Source organism: Ictalurus punctatus, chromosome 12, assembly GCF_001660625.3.
Source record: "Ictalurus punctatus breed USDA103 chromosome 12, Coco_2.0, whole genome shotgun sequence".
Classification (NCBI taxonomy): Eukaryota; Metazoa; Chordata; class Actinopteri; order Siluriformes; family Ictaluridae; genus Ictalurus; species Ictalurus punctatus.
Genome location: NC_030427.2, coordinates 5,708,740 through 5,731,542, shown reverse-complemented (window position 1 = coordinate 5,731,542; position 22,803 = coordinate 5,708,740). Strand labels below are relative to the sequence as shown.

Sequence of the window (22,803 nt, the reverse complement as noted above, 5' to 3'; positions counted from 1 at the left end):
CTGAATGTCTTCCAGCCAGTAGTAGGCTAAGGCGGAATGTTTAAAATGTCCAACTATTTTACGTCCGACTGACACCGCATCAGCCACACTTTCCTGAGCCAAAAGAAGCTGAAGGCCGAAATGTCCTGCAACAGGTTCCTGATGTGCTTTTTCACCAAGTCATGCAGCTTTGGTAATGTGGTATCTGTAATGTGGTGACGGCTGGGAATCTCATACTTTGGCTCAAGTACACCAAGAAGATGACGAAATCCTGTATTATCTACAACTGACAACGGTTGGTCATCAAGAGCAATGAACTGGGTAAGAGCTTCTCTTATTTTTACTGCCTATGGGTTGTCTCTGGACATTTTCTCTCGCTTATCCAGCGTTTGCTGCAAAGTTGGTTGTTGCTGTTTCCTGCTGCTAGCATTAGCAAACTCTTTGCACTCTGCGTTATGTTTGTTCTTTAGATGTTTAATCAAATTACTTGTGTTAAATGAGCTATTTTTTACCCCTCATCTTGACAGTTTAGCAGAGCATAGTTTGCAGTCTGCTCTACTTTTATCATCATCACTTATCTTAAAATATTTTCAAATTGCTGACATTGCTCCTCTTCTGACTACCTGCTCAACTGATGAGAGGCTAGGCTATGTCACGTTGTCATAAAGTGGTATCGGTGCGGTTGTATCGGGGTAGTTTCACTAGTACGAGTACATGAGCATAGTATCGGGCTGACACATGAGTACTGGTATCGGTATCAGTGCATCCCTAACTGTAACTATAATATTTATATTAACATGTCTAAAACTTGTGTGCTAGAATAGCGCAGTGTTAGTGTGGTTGTTGTGTACTATACCAGCAACCGGGGTTCGATCCTCAGCTCAGTTGAGAGTGTGAATTTAATGAGCTTTTTTTTTTTTCCATTGTAGAAAGTCTGTCTGTGTGTGTGTGTTTGTGTAAATGTGAATGTCCTTCCTCAAATTGAATGAATTCCATTTTTTCCTTTCTTACCAATGGGAACTTTTGTTCTTTTCTTAGTTTTAAACCATCATGCAACACTAAACTACATTTTCTGAGATTTTAACAGAGGCGTTCGTGTCGAAGATGCTGTCGCTTAATTATTCATGACAGCACAAGGTGCTTTCCTACAGGTGTAGTAGATGAGAGAGGCGCTCAAATGGGTCGCAAGTGTTTGTTTCAGTGGTGTAAGAGTTCGAGTGTGTTTCGTGGCTTTCCCCACGATGCTGCAAAGGCTAGACTTTGGCTGCTAGCAGTTGATTGGCCATCAACTATCGACGCGTCGAAATTGTTTGTGTGTAGCAAGCATTTTTCTTGCGAGGACTTTTTTTCATCGCTGAGGTATGTGTCTAATTTTTAACTATGACAGTTTTACTTGCCTTCTGCCTTTTGAGCTAATTAAATTGCTCAAAGTTCCACGGGCCCCGGCGGGCCATCGCATGCAAAACTATGCAACGAGAATCCACACAGAAGGGAAGAGCCTTTCCTTTTTTATTTGTGAAGAGCTCGAGCCTGTTAGCTAGCTACCATTCCGACATTTCTCCCATCCACGCTGCCTCCAGGTTCGAGAAAAACAACATAATAAAATATAGAAACTGTATATACTCTCTTTCTCTCTCTCTCTCTCTCTCTCTCTCTCTCTCTCTATATATATATATATATATATATGTGTGTGTGTGTGTATATGTATATATGTGCATATGTATATATATATATATATATATATATATATATATATATATATATATATATATATATATATATATATATATATATATATATATATGTGTGTGTGTATATGTATATATGTGCATATGTATGTGTATGTATATATATGCACACACACAGGTGCATCTCAAACAATTAGAATATTGTGGAAAAGTTCATTTTTTTTCCCGTAATTTAATTCAAATTGTGGAACTTTCATATATTCTAGATTCATTACACGTAAAGTGAAATATTTGAAGCCTTTTTTTTTTGTTTTAATCTTGATGATTACGGTTTACAGCTTGTGGAAATCCGGTATCTCAAAATATTTGAATAAAGAATTTATAATACAAAAATATCAATCTTTTGACAAGTATGATAATACTCAAAACTTGGTTGAGGCTCCTTTTGCACGAATTACTGCATCAGTGTAGAATCAGTGTAAATTGTTTATTATTTTGTTTAAAGATATATTCTTAATTCAGTATTGCCCTTCAGACACTAAATAAGATGGTTACATGGCTTCCAGAAGACAAAATAACAATTTACACTGATCATCCTGTTCAAAAGTTTACACCCCCCTCGCTCTTAATGTATCGCGTTACCTTCTTGAGCATCAGTGAATGTTTACACCTTATATAATAGTTGTGTATGAGTCCCTCAGTTGTCCCCAGTGTGAAAAGATGGATCTCAACATCATATAGCCATTGTTGGAAAGGGGTCAAATATGCAGAAGATTCTGGAAAAGCAAAGAATATGCAGGACCTGGAGGATTTTTCTTTACAACAGTGAGCAGTTTAACTTCTCAGGACAAACAAGGGACTCATGAAAACTATCACAAAATAAAAAACAGCTGTGGATCATCCAAGTAACGACACACAGTATTAAGGATCAAGCATAATGTAAACTTTTGAACGGGGTAATTTTTTATAAATTCAGCCATTATCTTGTCTTGTGGACTACATGTAAATATCTGTTATGTGAAATAGCTTATTCAGGACAGTACTAAATAAAAAATAAGGTGGGATTTTTATGATTCCTTTTATTTTGTTAAAAGTGTTAAGATTTTGCAGATTCTGCAAGGAGTACGTAAACTTCTGACCGCAACTGTATATAATAATAAGCTCCATGGGCCGTTGCGTGCAAAACTATGCAAAGAGAGTCCGTGTTAAAGGGAAGAGCCTTCCCCCTTTTGTTCATTAAAAGCTCAAGCCTATTAGCTAGCTACCCTTCCGACACGTCTCCCATCTGCGCCGCCTCCGGTTCGTCCATGTTTTCCTCATGTTTTAGTCACGCCAGAGGACCTGCACCACTATCTATTGTGTCTCGATTTAGCCCTGGAGATTCAGGAGGAAAGAAGTCCTCTACCTCTTTAGAGCCCTGCGTACCGCTGCCACCGCAAACATTTTGTCACTGTCTATCTTCATTGTGAGTGTTCTGAAGGCTCCCCACTTCTGCCCCTGCCTTTCCCTGCCACGCCCATTCCCCCTCCCTTCCTTGCACAGCCATCTGCACCTATTTAAGTTGCATTTTTCAAAAAACATTGAGACGTAGATTCAAAGACGGAGGTTTAATGACCCTTTAAAGTTCACACAGAAGTCCACACACACTTGGGGGGGGGGCTCATTGAATATGAGGGCTCATAGTTCAAATGCATCCATCGGTTCCACGTGATTGAATTGAATTACATTAACATAATTTGTTTTTGTACATCAATCATGATTTAATCATATTTTCAATGCCCTGAATAAAATCAAACGCCACACTCTCACCTGAGATGAGAATCAAATCAAATCGAAATGTGGCGGTCTGCAACAACCATATTTCTGCTACGCTAATCTACCACACACATTATCCATGTAAATTTAAATACTATAGTTATGGTCTGCACTTATATAGCACTTTTATCCAAAGCGCTTTACACTGTCTCATTCACACACACTAACACTAACTTGCCATCGGGAGCAACTTGGGGTTCAGTGTCTTGCCCAAGGACACTTCAGCATGTGGAGTCATGTGGGCCGGGAATCGAACCGCCAACCCTACGACTAGTGGATAACCTGCTCTACCACCTGAGCCACAGCCGCCCCTTTAAACACCGGTTTCTTTACATAATGCAAAAATCTTCAAAGCTCAGAAACCTTCTTTGACATGCATGGGGTGGGATTTGTGATTTCCAGTACAATATAATTTCTTTTTTTCAAACTGTTCTCTCTCTCTCTCTCTCTCTCTTACACACACACACACACACACACACACACACACACACACACTTTTCAGTACACACACACAAACTACAACTCTGATATCCATACAAACACACCAACACATTTATAGCTGCATCATTTATTCTGTCGGTCTGCAGTGCTCTATAATACAGCAGACTCAGAAAAAAAGGAAAATCATGGATTTTCCCCAGAGGCTAAACCTGAGAAAATACTACACATTTCAGAATTTAAAAAAAAATTAAATGTTTTGAAAGCTTGTCAACAAAATGAAAGCCTATTAACACAGAATGCATGATTTTATGCGTAACCGTCACAGGGATTAAATATTGCAGTTTGAATGGGTTCCAATGGGGACATTTTTGTCCTTAAGGCCCTGAGTGTAACTATTTTGTGTGCATAGTTTAAAATGGATTTTCGAAAGAAAATGAGGGTGAAATATGAAAAATCCAATAAAAACACAAATCTTTTGCAAAATTTATGCTGTTTGTATTAACACAGACAAAATGATTTTTACAAAATGTCCATAAGGACGCACAAAGGTTAAGAAGAAACAATGCACTGGTGAGCCCAGGAACACCAAAAGACCTGGAAGAGAACTGTGGTTTATGACAGAAGAATTCCTTACCTGGTAAAGAAAAAACCTTCAGCAGTTGGCCAGATAATGAACACCCTCCATTTGTGTCAAATGCAACAATCAAGAGAACACTTCAGCAGGGTAAATACAAAGGGTTTACTACATAATGTAAACTCTTGGTAAGCCTAAAATAAGGATGACCAGATTAGATGTTGTCAAAAACATAGTAAAAAGCACCTACATCTCTGGAACAACATCCTATGGACAGAAGAGACAAAGATCAATTTGAACCAGAATTATGGGTAGAGAAGAGTATGGAGGAGGGAAGGAACTGCTCATGATCTCACCTCATCTTATGAAGTGGGCATGTATATCTGCTAAAAGAAACTGATTATTTTGTACTTATTGATGATGCGACTGCTGACGAAAGCAACAGGATGAACCCTGAAGTGTATAGCAGAATTTTCTGCTCAGATTCAGCTATATGCTTCAGAACTCATGGGTCTCAATGACTTGATACAGACTTTCTTTAAGTTGAATACATCTGAGTATGCATTTAACTTGCTGAAGGCAAAATGCCCCAAGAACAAGCAGGAAGTGAAAACAGCTGCAGTAAAGGCCTGACAGAGTATCACCAGGGAAGAAACCAAGCATCTGTTGATGTCTATAGGTTCCAAACTTCAGGCAGTCATTGACTACAAAAGATTTGCAGACAAGTATTAAAAATTGCATTTTAATTTACAATTGTTAATTTGTCCAATTACTTTTGGTTTACTTGGTGTCACCACATATAAAGAGTCCTGTAGTTCCTACAACATTCACCCATTTGGATATAAATACCCTTAAATTCCAGCTGGAAGTCTGCACTTTAATAATCATTAAATCTGTAAATGTCCAAATTGATCATATGCATTTAATGGTCACTTTAATAAGAACACTTGTACACCTGCTCATTTATGCAGTTATCCAATCAGCCAGTCATGTTGCATTCGTTCATGACATGGCATGGTTTTTGGTGCCAAATGGGCTGGTTTGAGTATTTCAGAAACTGCTGATTTCCTGGGAGTTTCATGTACAGCAGTCTCTAGTCTTTACACAGAATGGTATTAAAAACAAAAAACATCCGGTGTGCAGATGGTCTGCAGGTTGAAACACTTTGTTGATCAGGGAGATCAGAGGAGAATGACCAGACTGGTTTGAGCTGACAGGAAGTCTATAGTAACTCAAATAAGCACTCTTTACAACCATGGTGAGCAGAAAAGCAGAACACATCAAACCTTGAGGTGGATGGGCTGCAACAGCAGAAGACCACTCCTTCCACTCCTGTCAACCAAGAACAAGCATCTGAGGCTATCATGGGCACATACTCACCAAAACTGAAAAGATGGAAGTTTTTCATTTTTATAACTGTCTAGTGTGGGTGAGCCTGTGCAAATAATAGCCTCAGATTCTTGTTCTTGGCTCTTCAGAGTGGAACCTGATGTGGTCTCCTGCTGTTGTAGCCCATCCACCATAAGGTCGGCTGTTTTGTGCATGCTGAGATGGTTTTCTGTTCACCATGGTTATAAAGAGTGGTTAGTAACAGTTATATAAAGGTTATTTTATGAGTTGCTATATCCTTCCTGGCTGCTTGAACAAATCTGGCCATTTTCCTCTAACCTCTCTAATCATCAAGGCATTTCCACCCATAGAACTATTGCTCACTGTTTTTTTTTGTTTGTTTTTTTTGCACCATTCTGTGCAAATTCTAGAGTTTCTGAAATACTTAACCCAGCCCATCTGGTTCCTATATCCATGCCACAATCAAAGTGACAGAGATCACACTTTTTTTCATACTGATGTTTAATGTGAACATTATCTGAAGCTTTTGACCTGTATCGGCATGATTTTTTGCATTGTGCTGCTACATGATTGACTGGCTTAGATAACTGTATGAATGTAGAGGTGTTCCTAATAAAGTGGATAGTGAGTGTATGTTAAAATTCTGCTTGTTTCTCTGTCTTTATCTCTCACTCTTTATCTCTTTATCTGTCTTTAGCACTTTCAGCTGGCTTTGATTGACTCAAACCACTGCACATTGTCCAAGGCTGAAAGTAAGTACCACAATCACTTTATTGCTCTGCAGGTGTACAGGATCATCCTGTACCGGCTATTAAACTAAACATGTAGGGAGGGCAGTGCTGGCTAAATGGTTAAAGCCTAGTGCACACTACACACGTTTCTTCCTGATTTCACAGTTGCCAACTCATTTTGAGGCTCAGTAAACCACTCGCTGACCACTCCTGTAGTGTGAGTGGTGCCGCAATGCAATCTTCTCAATCTTACTTTAAATCCCAGCACCACCAAGCTGCCATTGTTGGGCCTTAGTGCAAGACCCTTAACCCTCAACTGCTCTGTCATATCCTGTCTCAGTTTTAAGTCGTTGTGGATAAAAGGTCTGGCAAATGGTGTAAATGTAAAATATTAAATTCTGCACTAAAGAGTTATGCATGAATTATGGTTGTGGATACGTGATCATAAATCACATTGGATAGCTGATAGCAGCAGTATATTAACCTGCAGCTATTTCCTTTTCAATTTCCTCACACCTTCCTATTGCCTGACAGTGGTTACCCTGGAAACACCAATCCACATGCTGCTGGGTCTACTGTTCGTGATCAGGCTGAGAGCAGCCTACACACACTTGCAGTCACACATACACACTCATGCCTAGGGACATTAAGGGCAGTCTCACCCCTCAGTCTGAGTGAACCATTTATTGTGTTGAAAGACAACTGAGCTGTGGACAAAAGTATTTATTTCTAAAATAAGCAGGCAGACGTTGAGTTGGACAAGAGGATGTTAAAATGTCAATTTTGTATTTTTTTTTTGTCTTTTTCTCTTGACAGTTCAGTTCCACATTGCTCATTTGTATGAAATACAGGTAAGTCCTTTGCTGTTTTTCTTAACTTTTTTTGCATGCCTCTGTCTAAATGCATGTTGTCTCTAGCTGTATTGTTTTTTTCTTGAGTAGTTGTTTATAATAGATTAGCAATAATCAATATGCATCTATCCATGTTGCCGTAGCAACAGGCAAGAGTACCTGTGGCACCAGTCCAGTGTGACAGCTGAGGGCTTCCTTGCTATCTAACGTTTTCATTAGAACAGGGGAAATCCCTCTCTTGTACTTTTACTACTGTTAAGAGCAATATTGAATGTCTCATGCATCTCTGCATTTCATATATTGGAATAGCAAGGCCATATATTAAAAAAAATATTTAGTTTTTGCTTTTGAAGAAGTTTGGGTTTGAGAACAAAAGATGGATATGAGACTATAGATTAGACAGTTTGAAATATTCTGAAAAAGAACACCACTGGTGCACTAACAAACAGACATCAAGCAGGTCACAAAGAATTACAGAGATGAGCCACAAAAGTTCTGGAACCAAGATTAACCTCTACCAAAATAACGAAAAGGCCAGAGTATGGAGAAAGAAAGGATATGTTCATGATTCAAAATATACAAGATCATTGGTCAAGCACAGTGGAGGTAGTGGCTTGGCTTGGGCTTTCATGGCTGCTTTTGGAACATGCTTACTAATCTTTATTGATGATGTAACTCATGATGGTAGCAGCAGAATAAATTCAGAAATCTACAGAAATATGTAAACTGCCTGACAGTTTACAGAGAAATGCATCCAGTTTAATTGGGAGGAACATCGACCCAAAACACACTTGCCAACCCAACAAAGGACTTTTCAGAGAAAAAAAAGTTGAGCATGTATTTCACCTCCTAAAGGAGAGACTGAGGAGAGAACCCCAAAAACAAACAGCTCAAAGAAGCTGCGATACAATCTTGGAAAAGGAGAATGCGACAGTTCTCAGTGGGTTGCCGGCTTGATGCAGTTATACCAAGCAAGGGATATGCAACCAATGATGAAATTACTTTAATAATGTCTGTTCCAATACTTTTGCTTACTTAAAATTTGGTAGTCTGCCACCAAAGGTGCCATGTTCTAAGTATATATACATGGACTCTCACACACATACACACACACAATATGCCCAAAATGAGGTATCACGCTTGACCATCACATCAACAGTCGTCTCTGAAAGTATTGGAACAGAAAGGCCAATTCTACTGTTTTCACTATACATTGAGGAGATTTGGGTTTGAGATCAAAAGATGAATGAGACAATAGATCAGAATTTCAGCTTTCATTTCCTCACATTTACATCTAGATGTGTTAAACAACTTAGAACATGGCCCCTTTTATTTGAAGCCACCCATTTTTTCAAGTGATCAAAAATATTGGAACGTGCGACTGATAGTTGTTTCTTGTTGCCCAGGTGTGTCTTAATAGCTCTGAATGCCTACTCTTGGTTTGAGCCCTAGGATTCAATTGTGAAGACTGCATTTGTTGTTTAAAAGGATAAACCAACATGAAGACCTGAGAGCTATCTATGGGAGAAAAGCAAAACATCTTTTCCAAGCCAATATTTTTATTTGTTACATACACAATTATATACAGTATATAACTTGCAGTGAAATGAAAACCTGCCATACTCCTCTTTAGACCAGAATTTCATAGTAATATCCTAAAAATCTTGAATCAGTTGATGACAGAAACATTGTGATAGCTGTGAAACCCCCCCCCCCCCCCCCATCTACCAAAACAGATGGAAACTCCAAAGTGTGGTGAAAGAATGAATCTGCTCATGATCTAAAACAAAGAAGCTCATCAGTCAAGCATGCTGGAGGTAGTGTCCCTTTCCAAAACCATGGGCATTAATATGGAGTTGGACCAACCTTTGAGGCTATAACAGTCTCCAGTCTTTTGGGAAGGCTTTCTTCAAGATTATGGACGATGTCTTGGAATTTGTGCACATTTAGTTAAAAGAGCATTTGTAAGGTCCGCACTGATGTTGTATGAGAAGACCTGGCTTGCAGTCAATGTTCCAATTCATCCCAAAGGTATTACATGGGGTTGAGGTCAGGGCTCTGTGCAGTCCACTGGAGTTCCTCCAAACCCAATTTGTCAAACTATGTCTTTTAGGGTCATTGCTTTTTTGTACAGGGGTGTTGTCATGCTGGAACAGGTTCTGGATAGATCTGTTAGTTCCACTGAAGGGAAATCTTAATGGTACAGTATACAAAGACATTCTAGGCAATTGTCTGCTTCCAGCTTTGGTAACAATTTGGTGAAGGTCCCCAGCAAACAATTCGTCGTCGAATAGTCGGCGAAAAGTCGCAAAGATTATCGTCGATATGACATAATCAAGCCGCTTTCAAGCCGTAAAACGGGGACACTTTTATACGCATTTTATCATCGAAACCAAGCCTATAAATGTAACTCTAAGCTCTAAACGGATATTATAGGTCGAAACGAAGCATGATTTCGACGAAACCATCGTGTACTTTCCCCTATTATCGCTCACATTCAAGCACGATATCGACCACTACCAGATCAACTTTCGTATTTATTAAACGCGATTTCGACCACGTATTAACAACGAACGGATTGCGACTTCAGAATCTTTTATTCAGGTATATAAAATAAACAGCATTTTTACATGTTATTGAAATGCCTAGAGTATAATCTATTTAAGAATCCATTCATATATAACACAAACATACCAGTTCAATATATAGCCTATATGTACAATGAAATCCAACGTGGTTTAGGGACGATATCTGCGCATGCGTGTGCTTAGCTTCGTATGTTTGGTTTCGTATGTGCAGTTTCGTATGCAAGAGATTTCGTATTCCCGTAAATTGGAGAATACGCTATCAAAAAATGAAATAAAAATAAATCTTAGTGAACAATGAACATGTCACGAACCGGAGTTGGCACAGATGCAGAAGCGGGTGCGTAGTAAAGGGTAGTTCCAAAGACGTAGTCGCAAAACAAGCAAGGGTCAGGCAATCAGGCAAACAAAGCACAAGGGGACAGGCAGAAAGCGTAGTTGTAAACGGGAAAAGAGGTCGAGATAACAAAGATAGCAAACGAATGTGAAAGGCTTGGAAACGCAGAAAACAAGTCTACTGAACGTATACTTCGCACTGAACATTTGGCAAATGACTCTCTAAATACTAGTGAAGAGTGTGTGTGTGATTAGCGACAGGTGTGGGAGATTAGAACTCCAGGGATGGTGAGCGCATGCGTGCATGGGAGGTGAGTGTTGCTTATTGGGAAACTGAGTCCTGGCTGGGTTGAGATATGACAGAACCCCCCCCCAAAGGGCTCACTCCGGGAGCAGAGTTCTTTCTTGGTCTCCCCCGGGGTCATGGACCCGGGAGATCAGGATGAGTTGCATGAAAATTTCTAATAAGCTGAGGATCCAGTATGTCCTGTTTAGGGACCCAGCATTGTTCCTCTGGTCCGTAGCTCTCCCACTCGACTAAATATTCCAGCTTGCCCCTCCTGTGTCTAGAGCTGATGATCTTCTTGACTAAGTAAGCTGGTTGTCCATCAATCTCCAGAGGAACCGGGGGGGGGGGTCTCAGAGGGCACTTCTGTGGCTAAAGGTCCATTGATAACTGGTTTAAGACGTGATATGTGGAAGGAGGGGGCGATGTGGCTGTGTCGTGGTAGTTCTAGATGGTAAGTAACCTCATTGATTCGCTTGAGGATCTTGAATGGTCTGGGTTGGTAATTTGGATGTTTACTGCGGTGGCGATCAGCCTTGCGTTTGTACGTGTATGTGGTCTGTCTCAGACGTTGGTGCGTGTCAGCCCAGACTTGTTCACTACGTAGAAACCACTGGTCAATGGCAGGTGATTCTATGGGGGTCGCATTCCATGGGAATAGTGGGGGTTGCTATCCAAGTACACATTGGAATGGGGTGAGATTAGTCGCAGAATGTTGGAGACAATTTTGGGTGTACTCGGCCCATGGCAGAAACTTGCTCCAATCTTCGGGGTTAGAGGCACAGAAAGTTCGGAGGAATCGGCCTAATTCCTGATTTACTCGTTCAACTTGGCCATTGGCTTGTGGGTGATAACCTGAGGTGAGATTCACTGTAACTCCCATCTTCTCCATAAAGCTGGACCATACTCTGGATGTGATTTGAGGACCCCTGTCGCAGACAATCTCCTCTGGAATGCCAAAATATCTGAACACGTGTTGGAAAAGGAGTTCAGCTGTCGTAAAGGCGGTGGGCAGGGCGGGTAATGGGATGAAGTGTACTGATTTAGAGAATCGGTCCACTGTGACAAGAACAGTTGTGTTTCCCTGGGATCTTGGTAAGTCAGTTACAAAGTCGACAGATATGTGTGACCATGGGTGTTCCGGTACAGGTAGGGGCTTGAGCTTTCCAGCGGGGAGTGTCCAAGGTACCTTACTCTGTGCGCATGATGAACAGGATGCCACCACGCTGTGTATATCTCTCTCCTCTTTTACTAAATGCTTCAATGAGGTCGTGGTATTCACTGGGTATTTGAACGGTGTCAGCCCTGTTAGGGTTATGATGTTCGAGCCAGGGAAGACCGAGGACCACTGGATGACGGGCAGATACAATGACATGGGAGATTATCCGTGCTTGATGGAGAGCGCTGGTGCGGAGATTAATGGGTTCCGTGCAGTGGGAAATAAGCCCCTTTCCAATAGGGGCTCCATCAATGGCTTGAACACGGCGAGGTGTGATAAGGGGACGAACGGGGATGTTGTGCTGCTGTATGGTGTCTTGATCGATGAAATTCTGCCACTCCTGAGTCGATCAGCGCTTCTAAAATACAAGATACGCCTGAGTAATATGACTGGCATTAAAAACGCAGATTGAATCGAGTGTTGGACTGTGGAATCCAAACTCACCCCTGGCTGCTGTTGCTTAGCAGTTGTGTAGTCATATCGGGCGGGGCGTTGCTTGAGTGGGCATTGTTGCACGAAGTGCTTTTCCTCGCCGCAATAAAAACAGCGATGTTCACGGCACCTTCGTTCTCTCTCCTGTATGCTAACCAGTGTCTGACCTAGCTGCATGGGTTCCACGGGAGACTCCTGCACTGGTACTTCCACCTCGCTGTGTATGGGGCAGCGGCTTCGTAGTAGACGATGCAGGCGAATCGCTAAATCAGTCAGCGAGTCGAGTGTTAGCTGATCATTGCGACATGCCAGTTCGGTCACGATGTCGGCATTTAATCCCTGGCGAAACACAGTTTTGAGAGCGGGTTGATTCCATCCACTTCTTGCTGCTACAGTGCGAAACTTGAGGGCGTAATCAGCCACGCAGCGTGATCCTTGCTTCAAGGACAATAATTCCTCACCAGTCTCTCTGTTGTCTGGCGAGTGATCAAAGACTGTACGGAATCGCGCTGTCAGTTGATCATACATGTTTGTGACGTTTCCTCCCTGTTCCCATTCCGCGGTGGCCCAGAGGAGAGCTTTCCCGGTCAAAAGTTCCATGAAATGGATGATCTTACGATTCTCCGTCATGTCTGGGTAGGTTGAGAAGAACAAGGAGCATTGTAGGAGGAAACCCCGGCAGCGAGCCGGATCTCTGTCGTACTTCTCCGGCGCCGGTGTGGGAGGTAAACGCATTGTCGCTGCCGCAGCAAATAGCATGGCTTGACTTAGCCTAGCTACCTGCTCAGTCAGATTGGCTAGACGTTGGTCGTGGTCGCTGATCATCCGACCATGTCCCTCGATGGCTTGTGGCCAACGTGGATCCCCCGCTGCTTCCATTGGAAGGCGAAGTATTCTGTCACGAACCGGAGTTGGCACAGAAGCAGAAGCGGGTGCGTAGTAAAGGGAAGTTCCAAAGACGTAGTCGTAAAACAATCAAGGGTCAGGCGATCGGGTAAACAAAGCACAAGGGGATAGGCAGAAAGCGTAGTCGTAAACGGGAAAAGAGGTCGAGATAACAAAGATAGCAAACGAATGTGAAAGGCTTGGAAACGCAGAGAACAAGTCTACTGAACGTATACTTCGCACTGAACATTTGGCGAATGACTCTCTAAATACTAGTGGAGAGAGAGTGTGTGTGATTAGCGACAAGTGTGGGAGGTTAGAACTCCAGGGATGGTTAGCGTATGCGTGCATGGGAGGTGAGTGTTGCTTCTTGGGAAACTAAGTACTGACCGGGTTGAGATATGACAGAACAATCACATCTAGATATATTTCTTTGAAATTACACAGCAGTAACTTTATTAATCAGTTTTTTTCGCATAATTTCAAAGTAATATAGTGTTTCAAGAATGTTAACATTGTTCAAGCTTCTTTTCTACGTATATTCGACGTCGATTATTTTTTTTCGATGAGTTACACCTTTCCCAAATTCTCATAGCTCTCGTGAGAAAAATTATTTTTTTCATCGTGATCAAGCCTCTTTTCGACTAACTGTAGCTTTCATTTCAATGGCGGGGGTTCGCTTGACTTCGTCGAAAGCGCGTTTGTGTTTGCTGGGTCACCACATATGGATCACATATGTGGACCGTTGGTGAAGGTCCACATATGATGGGTGGGTATCCACATGCTTTTAGCCGTATACAATCGTGGAAAAAATAAGTATACCCCATAGAAGTTGTTGGCTTTTTTGACATATTTGGACAAGCAAACATTTAATCATCTTTGAAACAGTGCTTATTAATGAAGTTGGTATACTTGAACAAAACCACAAGGAAAATGAGCTTTTTCAATCATTTATTCAACAGAAATATCAATAGGTGTGAGATTCTTCTGTGCAAAAAGTAAGTACACCCTTGGCTTCAGAAACTAGTATTGCCCCCTTTACCAGAAATAACTTCTTGTTAGGCATGTTGCATAATTGTCTACCAGACCTTCTGGCATTTTTGACCACTCTTCTATAATATTCTTTCAGTTGCAAAATGTTTGTGGGTTTTCTTGCATGTACTGGATGTTTCAAATCCCCCCAGAGTATTTCAATAGGATTCAAATCCCACCTTTGACTAGGCCATTCCATAACCCTCCATTTCTTCTTTGTGAGCCATTCATTGGTGGATTTTTCTAGTGTGCTTAGGATCATTATCCTGTTGAAAGGTCCACTTTCATTTCAACTTTTGGATAGATGGCCTCACAACTTAAAGCACTCTTTGATATGATGCAGAATCCATAGTTGAATCATTGAATGCAAGCTGTCCAGTTCCTGATGCAGTGAAGCAACCCCAAACCATAACATTTCCACCATCATGCTTCACAGCTGGTATGAGCTACTTCTCCTGAAAAGCTGTCTTTGGTCTGTGCCAAACATGCCTGCTGTTATTGTGGCAAAACAGCTCAATCTTTGATAAGTCTATAGAGAGCACATTATGCTCATTGGCAAACTGTAGTCTTGCAAAGGCTTTTTCCTGGCACGCCTCCCATGCAGGTCAAATTTGAAATCTCTTTCTGATTGTAGAAGCATATACTTTGACACCAACAGTTGCAAGACTTACTAGCAGATCCTTTGATGAAATTTTGGGGGTTTTGGAGACTTCTTTTTGCATCAGATGGTCTGCTCTTGGGCTGATTTTTTGCTGGGACGGCCAGTCCTGGACAAATTGGCAGTCATTTGAAATCTGTGCCATTTGTAGATTATTTTACTTAAAGTGGGATGCTCTATTTCAAATCATTTGGAGATCTTTTTAAATCCCTTGCCAGACTCATAGGCACCCACAACATTTTTTCTGAAGGCCTTACAGAGCACTTTACATCTTGGCATGATGACTCACACACCTCCAAAAAAGGGAACACCAGACACTAGATGAATTACTAGAGGGGTATGAATAAGACATGTTCCCTCTGCACTCCATAAGCAGGTTCTAATAACTGGTACCCAATCTTGAACACCTGATTCTAATTTAATGTATTTGAAAGTGTGATAAATATAGGGGTGTACTTACTTTTTCCATGTGACTGATCTGTTTTAATTTAAATTGTATAAATTCTCAATTTTATGTGTCATTTGATTGTGTATTACCTTTATTAATAGGCACAGTTTCAAAGATGAGCAATTTTTTTCTTGCCCAAATATGTTTAAAAAAAGCCAACAATTTCCAGGGGGTGTACTTATCTTTTTTTACATGATTGTATGTGTATATAAAGGGTGTATATATAAATGCATAATAACATGATGTAACAGCTGAGGAAATGATAGAACATAAGAGTGAATATGTAGAGCACATGTGTTTTATGTATGTGTATATGGCTTTCATTGGTTCTTGACTTTTCAGACACCCTATGGACACACACGCACACACTTCATTATCTTTATTTCTTTTTGCATTTAGAAAAGATACCGTGCAGCAAAGGAGGCTTATGAAAGTCTCTTGCAGACAGAGAATCTCCCTACCCAGGTGAAAGCAGCTACTTTACAACAGCTTGGTAAGGCCACCCCATAACTAGCACCACTGAAGCTATTTTCAATATTTTTAATTGGACCTCATTTATATGTTCATGTTTTACCTCGTAATACTTATTTCACATTATTAGTGCTTTTAATGCAGTACCAAAATGCATAAATATTTTTTTATGAAATGACAAGCAGCATTTGCCTCAGTTCTCTAAAACCCTTTGTAATTATGAAAACAGAATCCATAGGATCCTATGTTTTCCAGGTAATAATTTTACATAGTAAATTAGGATACTGTGAGTTCACTGTGTTTACGTTAGCTTGGAGTCATTCTACTGTCACTTTTGCCCAAAGTAAGTTGCTCAGTATTTCAATTGATTTTCCTGTATGACTAAGCCATGTGAAAAGTAGTTGCAATGTCCTTCTCACACCAGGCTGGATGCATCATACTGTGGAGCAGCTGGGAGACCGAGCCAATAAAGACAGTTACGCTATACAATGTCTGCAGAAATCTCTCGAAGCTGACCCCAACTCTGGCCAGTCCTGGTATTTTCTTGGAAGGTTAGTGGCAAGCAGTTATCAGGTCATCCATTTTTCTGCATAATTGGGCTTCTTTTTGATTGTGTTGAAAGGTTGATGGGGTTGATGTATATAGATCAAGCAAGACAAATGCCTTTAAGTTCCACTTCCTTGGGAAGCTTTAATTACATTATGACTGGGTGTACCTGTCACACCTGCTATTCACATTGTTCAAACTGTTCTTGTGGTTGGAATTGTGAGATTGTCTGGATAGCACCTGATAAAATGTCTTGATATTAGGCAACAACAGTTGAGGCAGAGGCAAAAAACCTGATCATGATTAGCATACTGGGTCTGACATAATGGTTAGTACAATGTTACTTTTGTGCTGAATCTTGGAAGTAATTGTCCTATTGGTGCAAATAGCTTGCTGTTACTAAACATAATTTTACCTGTCATGGCATACTATGTGGACTTGTGATTTTCCTTCTGTTTATTGCTTCTTTGTAGGTGCTACTCAAGTATTGGGAAAGTGCAGGATGCATTCATTTCTTACAGGCAGTCCATAGACAAATCTGAGGCCAGTGCAGATACTTGGTGCTCCATAGGGTATGGTTGTGGAATGTTTGGTTTTGTTGCAGTTTTGGATTTTTCTTTTTCTTTCTAATACATTTTTGGTCACTTTAACTTACTTTTGGTCCCTATTTTGCCTTATTCTCACTCAGGGTGCTGTATCAGCAGCAGAATCAGCCCATGGATGCTCTTCAGGCATACATCTGTGCTGTTCAGTTGGACCACAGTCATGCTGCAGCCTGGATGGACCTGGGCACGCTCTACGAGTCCTGCTATCAGCCCCAAGATGCCATCAAGTGCTATATTAATGCCACACGCAGCAAAAGCTGCAGCAACATCGCAGCAATCACTACCCGCATCAAATACCTGCAGGTAACTTGGACAGCATAGCAGCTAATGGCATCCAGACTTGATTACTGACAACTGTGTACAAGTTTAATTCTGACCCCCTGAGCCTGTGTGTGTTTGTTTTGGTCTCTGTGTGCACATGTGTGCGGACGTAATTGGCTGGCAGTAAGCATGAGTGGTAGGATTCTTTAGAGTTTTCTGTTCTTTTTTTGTGCTCGCTCTGTAGCTGCTACTGATGAATTTGACTCTTTTGGTTCTGAACATTTCATTGTTTTACATTACATGCTTTTTCAGTATTTTCAGTTCTTTGACATATCTTCCCCATTCTCTGTTCGTGTGAAAGAGGCACGTTTTCAAAATTAATAATAATAGGAATTCATGTTTAAACGAATTACATCATAAATTTGAGGCCTCCATGATCAGTGACTTCTACACTACAGCGTGACCTATCTAGATGCACCTCTAAACTTAAGCCTAAGAGCACTTTTGTAAATTGTTACGACATCCAACCATAGATTGCTGTTTAAATATGTTTTTCACGCGTTTTCATCCTAGGCTCAGTTGTGTAACCTTCATCACACTAGTCTACCGAGTAAAAGTAAAATGCTTCCTAATATTGAGGAAGCATGGAGCCTCCCAATCCCCGCAGAGCTTACCTCAAGACAGGGCGTCCAGATCACAGCTCAGCAGGTGAGACCAGATAGATACACACGCTGATCACAGTAATCCCTAAACTCACTATCTCTCACACACACACACACACACAAACACATCACATCTGACACGTGGCTTAATCGCCTCAACCATGTTTCTCACTTTTCAACTTTTATGTTACAGAGGAAAGACTAATTTTCCTGACAGTCTTATATTAATAAACAAAGAGAAGCATGGTGTATGTGTTTGGGCTTCACTAGTGTAGCTTTAGATTTCCTGTTTTAAATGTGTTTAGGGGTTGTTCCCTGTCACAGCTGTAGAGATAAGTAATCTAGATGCCGTACACGATTCCTATACACACACGCAATCCCACCAAGATATAATTTTTTCTTATGATTTTTGAGATCAGAATTACTGATTTTGTAGTGGTAACGTAATTGTAGTGGTAATGTTGCGGAACATTTGCAAAGTTTATAATAGGATACCAACTTTATCCATTTACAATATTATTGTATGATGTCAGACGTATAATAGTATGTATAATTGTGTATAATTACACAAAGAACAAACAAAATGCATAAAGCTTGTTTATTTATTTTTTTTAACCAAATTCTGACCCACAAATTTCCCCAACTGAACTATGTGAACATGCACAAATAGCAGGTGTAGTAATTTGTATGTAGATAATATATGTAACCCCAATTCACACAGGCTCAGTATCTCAGATAATAACTCACATAAAGCAAAAAGGCAGGTGACATTACGATCGATCTCTTAATTCACTGCTCTGCAATTTAGGCACAAAATCAAACTTTATCATCAACACATACTTTAAACAAATAGAAAACAAACATTGATTATAGGACATTCTAATATACCCTAAACTTGCAAACATATTTTGGAACTGTGTAGCCACATTTGGCAGAGGCAATTACATTTCACTTTTGAGCAGTGGGTCATCCATTTCCAGAAGACCACTGTCCACTTTCTGATTGTAATATATTAGACCAGAGCCCTCAAGTTACTGCTTGAAGTAGAGTTCCTTTAGTTGGAGAGAACAATTTTATAGATGCTGTTGCTGAGTTCTGCATCTGGAGAGTTGGAATCTTTCTAGAGCAGGGCCAGTTTGCTCTACACAGGAAGCATGTGCTGTAGACCCACCCAAAAGGTGTCGAGGTCTACAATCCCAGTCACAGATGCTTGAAGTACTGCCGGATCGAGGTTGGTGATGTAGCTATTCATCTCATCCTCAGGCGCTGAGGAGAAGCCAGGAATGGCTTTGTAGCTGTTGGGGCTGTCATCCATGAATGCAAGGCATTGTGGCTCAAAAATTCTAACCTCTTTGAGAGATTCAATACCAGGTTGTCCATGCTCTATATACTTACTTAGCTTTTCATCTGCATCACTGAATGCTGCTTTCACCTCATTTTCTTGAGTTCATGAGACAACACATTGTGAGAATTACTGACTACACACCTTATCATTAAGCTGTTTGTTTTTGCCACAAGTTTATCTGCAGATCCTCAAAGTACTCAAATATCTTCATTGTGACAGGATGACTGCTTTGAAAAAGACACTTGTCAGACAAAATGTTCAATCGAACGTGTAGGGAACACATGAAAAAGAGGGGGTTTGGGTTATTGTATTCATGCTGTACCCACAACAATTAGCTTAAACTAGCTTAAATTGATTTTATGCTTTAAAAGTACCTGCATTTCTGCCAGTAGAAATTCCCTGTAATGAGTGAAATGCTCGGTATGATATTGCACTGCAGAGAACCTTGAGTTCCCACAGGTAGTACATTGATTTGGGAACATGGTTGGTTTACTGCCATTCAGTTTGCCAGACAAGTAGGACAGGTGTTTTCTTAGTGACCCCCTGCCATGTAAAATATCTGACTGTAGTACATCATAAATGTGTTCAAGTCAGTGAAGAGTTTACAGAAGGCACCTCCAATCAAATTCATGATGTGTGCCATGCAGGTAATATGGATGGAATCAGGGAAAGAGGACGGTAGTGCTTCTTTGTATGCTTTCAGCACATAAAATGCCATACCTGCACTTGCTTCTGTCCTATGCCTACATTATGTGGCCAAATACTTCGCCCCTGGAAGCAGCAGGAAAGAGGAGGAGACGTCACACTAGGCGTGAGAGGCCGTCTCTTCGACCTCAGACAGGAACCTGGCGTGAGAGGCCGTCTCTTCGACCTCAGACAGGAACTTGGCGTGAGAGGCCGTCTCTTCGACCTCAGACTCTTGTCTGCGGGCGAAGACACGGCCTCTCACGCCTAGCGTGATGTCTCCTCCACTTTCCTCCTGCTTCCAGGGGCGAAGTACTCTGCCACATAATGTAGGTGTGGGACAGAAGCAAGTGCAGGTATGGCAGTTTAATCAAAATAATAGAAAGGATCAGGCAGAAAACAAAGTCCAAGGCAGGCTAGGGTCAAGCGATTAGGCAGACAGGCTAAACAAGGCAGAGCAGAGAATCGGAGTCAACAGGGTAAACAAAGTCAAGAACCAGAAAAGCATACAAGAGGCTTACATACATAAGCATATTTCCAAGCATACATAAGGCTTGGAAATACCTCAGAGACTAGGCAACTGAGCATAATACTTCGCGAAGTCATAGTGTTCAAAAGTTCTCTTATGTAGCGGTTGTGAGTGCTATGAATAGGATGCAGGTGTGTGTGATTAGAGTGAATGGGAGTGTTCTGGGAATTGCAGTCCATGGCGGCCATGTTTGTAGGCCACTGTGCAAGATGGGAAATGTCACTGGTTTGCTGTGATATGACAATTACATATATAAAATTACTTCATTTGCAAGTGTCATGTTTGTGATTTTTAGGTCATTCACCATTTAGTACAGCTTCTGACCATCAAATCAAAACAGACTTGTGATTTGATGACATAATGCTTATTTATTCAGAAACCGAATTAACTAAATACAAAAATGCTACTTTAAATTTGACCTCTGACAGAGTACTTTCAATTGATGGACAGCCCATTTATATTTTTAATTAGCTGCAGAGATATTCAAGACAACTATATTATATATTTTTTTAATTTAATAAAACACTTGTTTTGTTCACAAGTGTCATGTTTGTGATTTTTATTCATTAGTTAGAATATTTAGATCAAGCAATGTCCAGAAATAGGTGCAGTTGTATAGCCTAATTGTCCAGTTTACATTTTATTTAACTGTAGATCAAAAAATAAAATTTTTGGACGGAAATCATTTGGATATGTTTTGGATTTTTGGTTCCTTGTTAAAGCCAGATGGATTTGAGGCTTTTTGAGATACCATGGAGGAATTTTGCAGTGTGTATGTTCCAAGCTGTTTAAATCTACTTTCAAGTTGATTTCAGATGGGTGTTTTCATGGGTGTTTTCATCATTTCCAGATGGGTGTTTATATGTAGGACAAATGGACAAATGAAACTTGTTTTTTGTGTGTGTGTGTATTGTTGAATGCTGGAGTGGGAAAACAGCTGAATAGGCTGGGTTTTAACATTATTTTACAATGACATTTTTTTTTAGAAAAGGAATGCTGTACTTGGGGTTGGGTGTGGATAATTCCATTCACACCTTCCTTTTCACACGTCCAACATAGCTAGTCAGGTAGCACTAAACCCTTATAGAGCAACTGTTCAATGGGGATAAAGATGCAGTGGCGGAAAGTAAAAGTAATAATGTTTCTTGAGTAAGAGTAATAACGTATATGATGAGAAGACGACTCAAGTTACTAGTTACTTCTTAACTAGTGACTTGTTTTCTGATTAAGATCAAGGGAAATTCTGATTTTCAGACTACATTGAGAACTGTGTGTGTGTGTGTCCGGACATGCCCGCTTCTTCCCCCTCTCCAGGACGCTAAAAACGTGAGCGGGTGTTGTCAGACCACTGTAGCGTATTGCGAGGCTTGCGACCACATTATACATCATTTAAACCAGATGTGTCACACTCAAGGCCCGCGGGCCACATCGGGCCCGGCGTACAATTATATCCGGCCCGTGAGATAATTTTAGAAATACAGTCTCTGATCGGGTTTGTGAGATGGCCACTGATTTGAAAACACAGTTGATTGAAAGAGGCAAAAACTTTGTTGCATACTCCCTTGCTGTGGATGAAAGTACTGACATGACTGATACTGCACAGCTGGCCATCTTCATTCGTGGAGTAGACTCCAGTTTGTGCGTTACAGAGGAAATATTGGACATTAAATCGATGCACGGGACAACAACAGGAAAAGACATTTTTGAAAACATATGTCAAAGTGTAACCGATATGAAACTGCCTTGGGACAAACTTGTTGGACTTGCAACAGATGGAGCACCGGCGATGTGCGGTGAAAAAAGTGGACTAGTGGGAAGGATGCGGTTAAAAATGCAGGAGGAGAACTGTACTGGTGAGTTGACAGCATATCATTGCATCATACACCAGGAATCGCTTTGCGGTAAAGTCCTAAAAATGGAACATGTAATGAGCACTATAACGCAAGCCGTAAACTTTATCAGAGACAAAGGGTTAAATCGCTGCCAATTTCAGTCTTTTATAAGGGAAATAGATTGAGTTTGGTGACTTGCCTTATCACACAGAGGTGCAGTGGCTAAGTCGGGGAAAAGTTCTCAATAGAGTTTTTGAGCTGGGTGAGGAAACCTGTCAGTTCTTGGACAGTAAAGGAAAAGACTCCACACTTCTGCGGGATGACAAAGTGGAAATGTGAGTTGGTGTTTCTGGCTGACTAGTTATGTCATCTCAGCATCTTAAACCTTCAGCTCCAGGGATGGGACCGCATGATCACTGATATGTATGATGCAGTGAAGGCATTTCAAGTGAAGCTGATCTTATGGGAGACACAGATGCACCAATGCAATTTGTCTCACTTTCCCTGTTGCTAAGTAATGTTGAACCAAGTCAGCGCCATGGTGTTCCCAAATGCACA

General features: G+C 40.8%; 1 protein-coding gene across 6 annotated transcripts in view; it reads left to right on the top strand.

The window, feature by feature from the left end:
- kdm6al (lysine (K)-specific demethylase 6A, like) overlaps positions 1–22,803 on the top strand; it is a 202,826-nt gene that overhangs the window by 62,216 nt on the left and 117,807 nt on the right. For 4 of the 6 annotated variants that reach the window (XR_001814098.3, XR_008397601.1, XM_047158979.2 and 1 more), the window contains exons 7-13: positions 6,545–6,599; positions 7,395–7,429; positions 15,710–15,803; positions 16,206–16,332; positions 16,801–16,899; positions 17,016–17,235; positions 17,767–17,901. Coding sequence is in view for 4 of the 6 variants with exons in the window: in XM_047158979.2 (XP_047014935.1) it covers positions 6,545–6,599; positions 7,395–7,429; positions 15,710–15,803; positions 16,206–16,332; positions 16,801–16,899; positions 17,016–17,235; positions 17,767–17,901 (765 nt within the window). In the remaining 2 variants the exon portion in view is untranslated. The remainder of the gene's footprint in view (positions 1–6,544; positions 6,600–7,394; positions 7,430–15,709; positions 15,804–16,205; positions 16,333–16,800; positions 16,900–17,015; positions 17,236–17,766; positions 17,902–22,803) is intronic. The other 2 variants (XM_053684636.1, XM_017481103.3) reach the window with 2 other exon arrangements.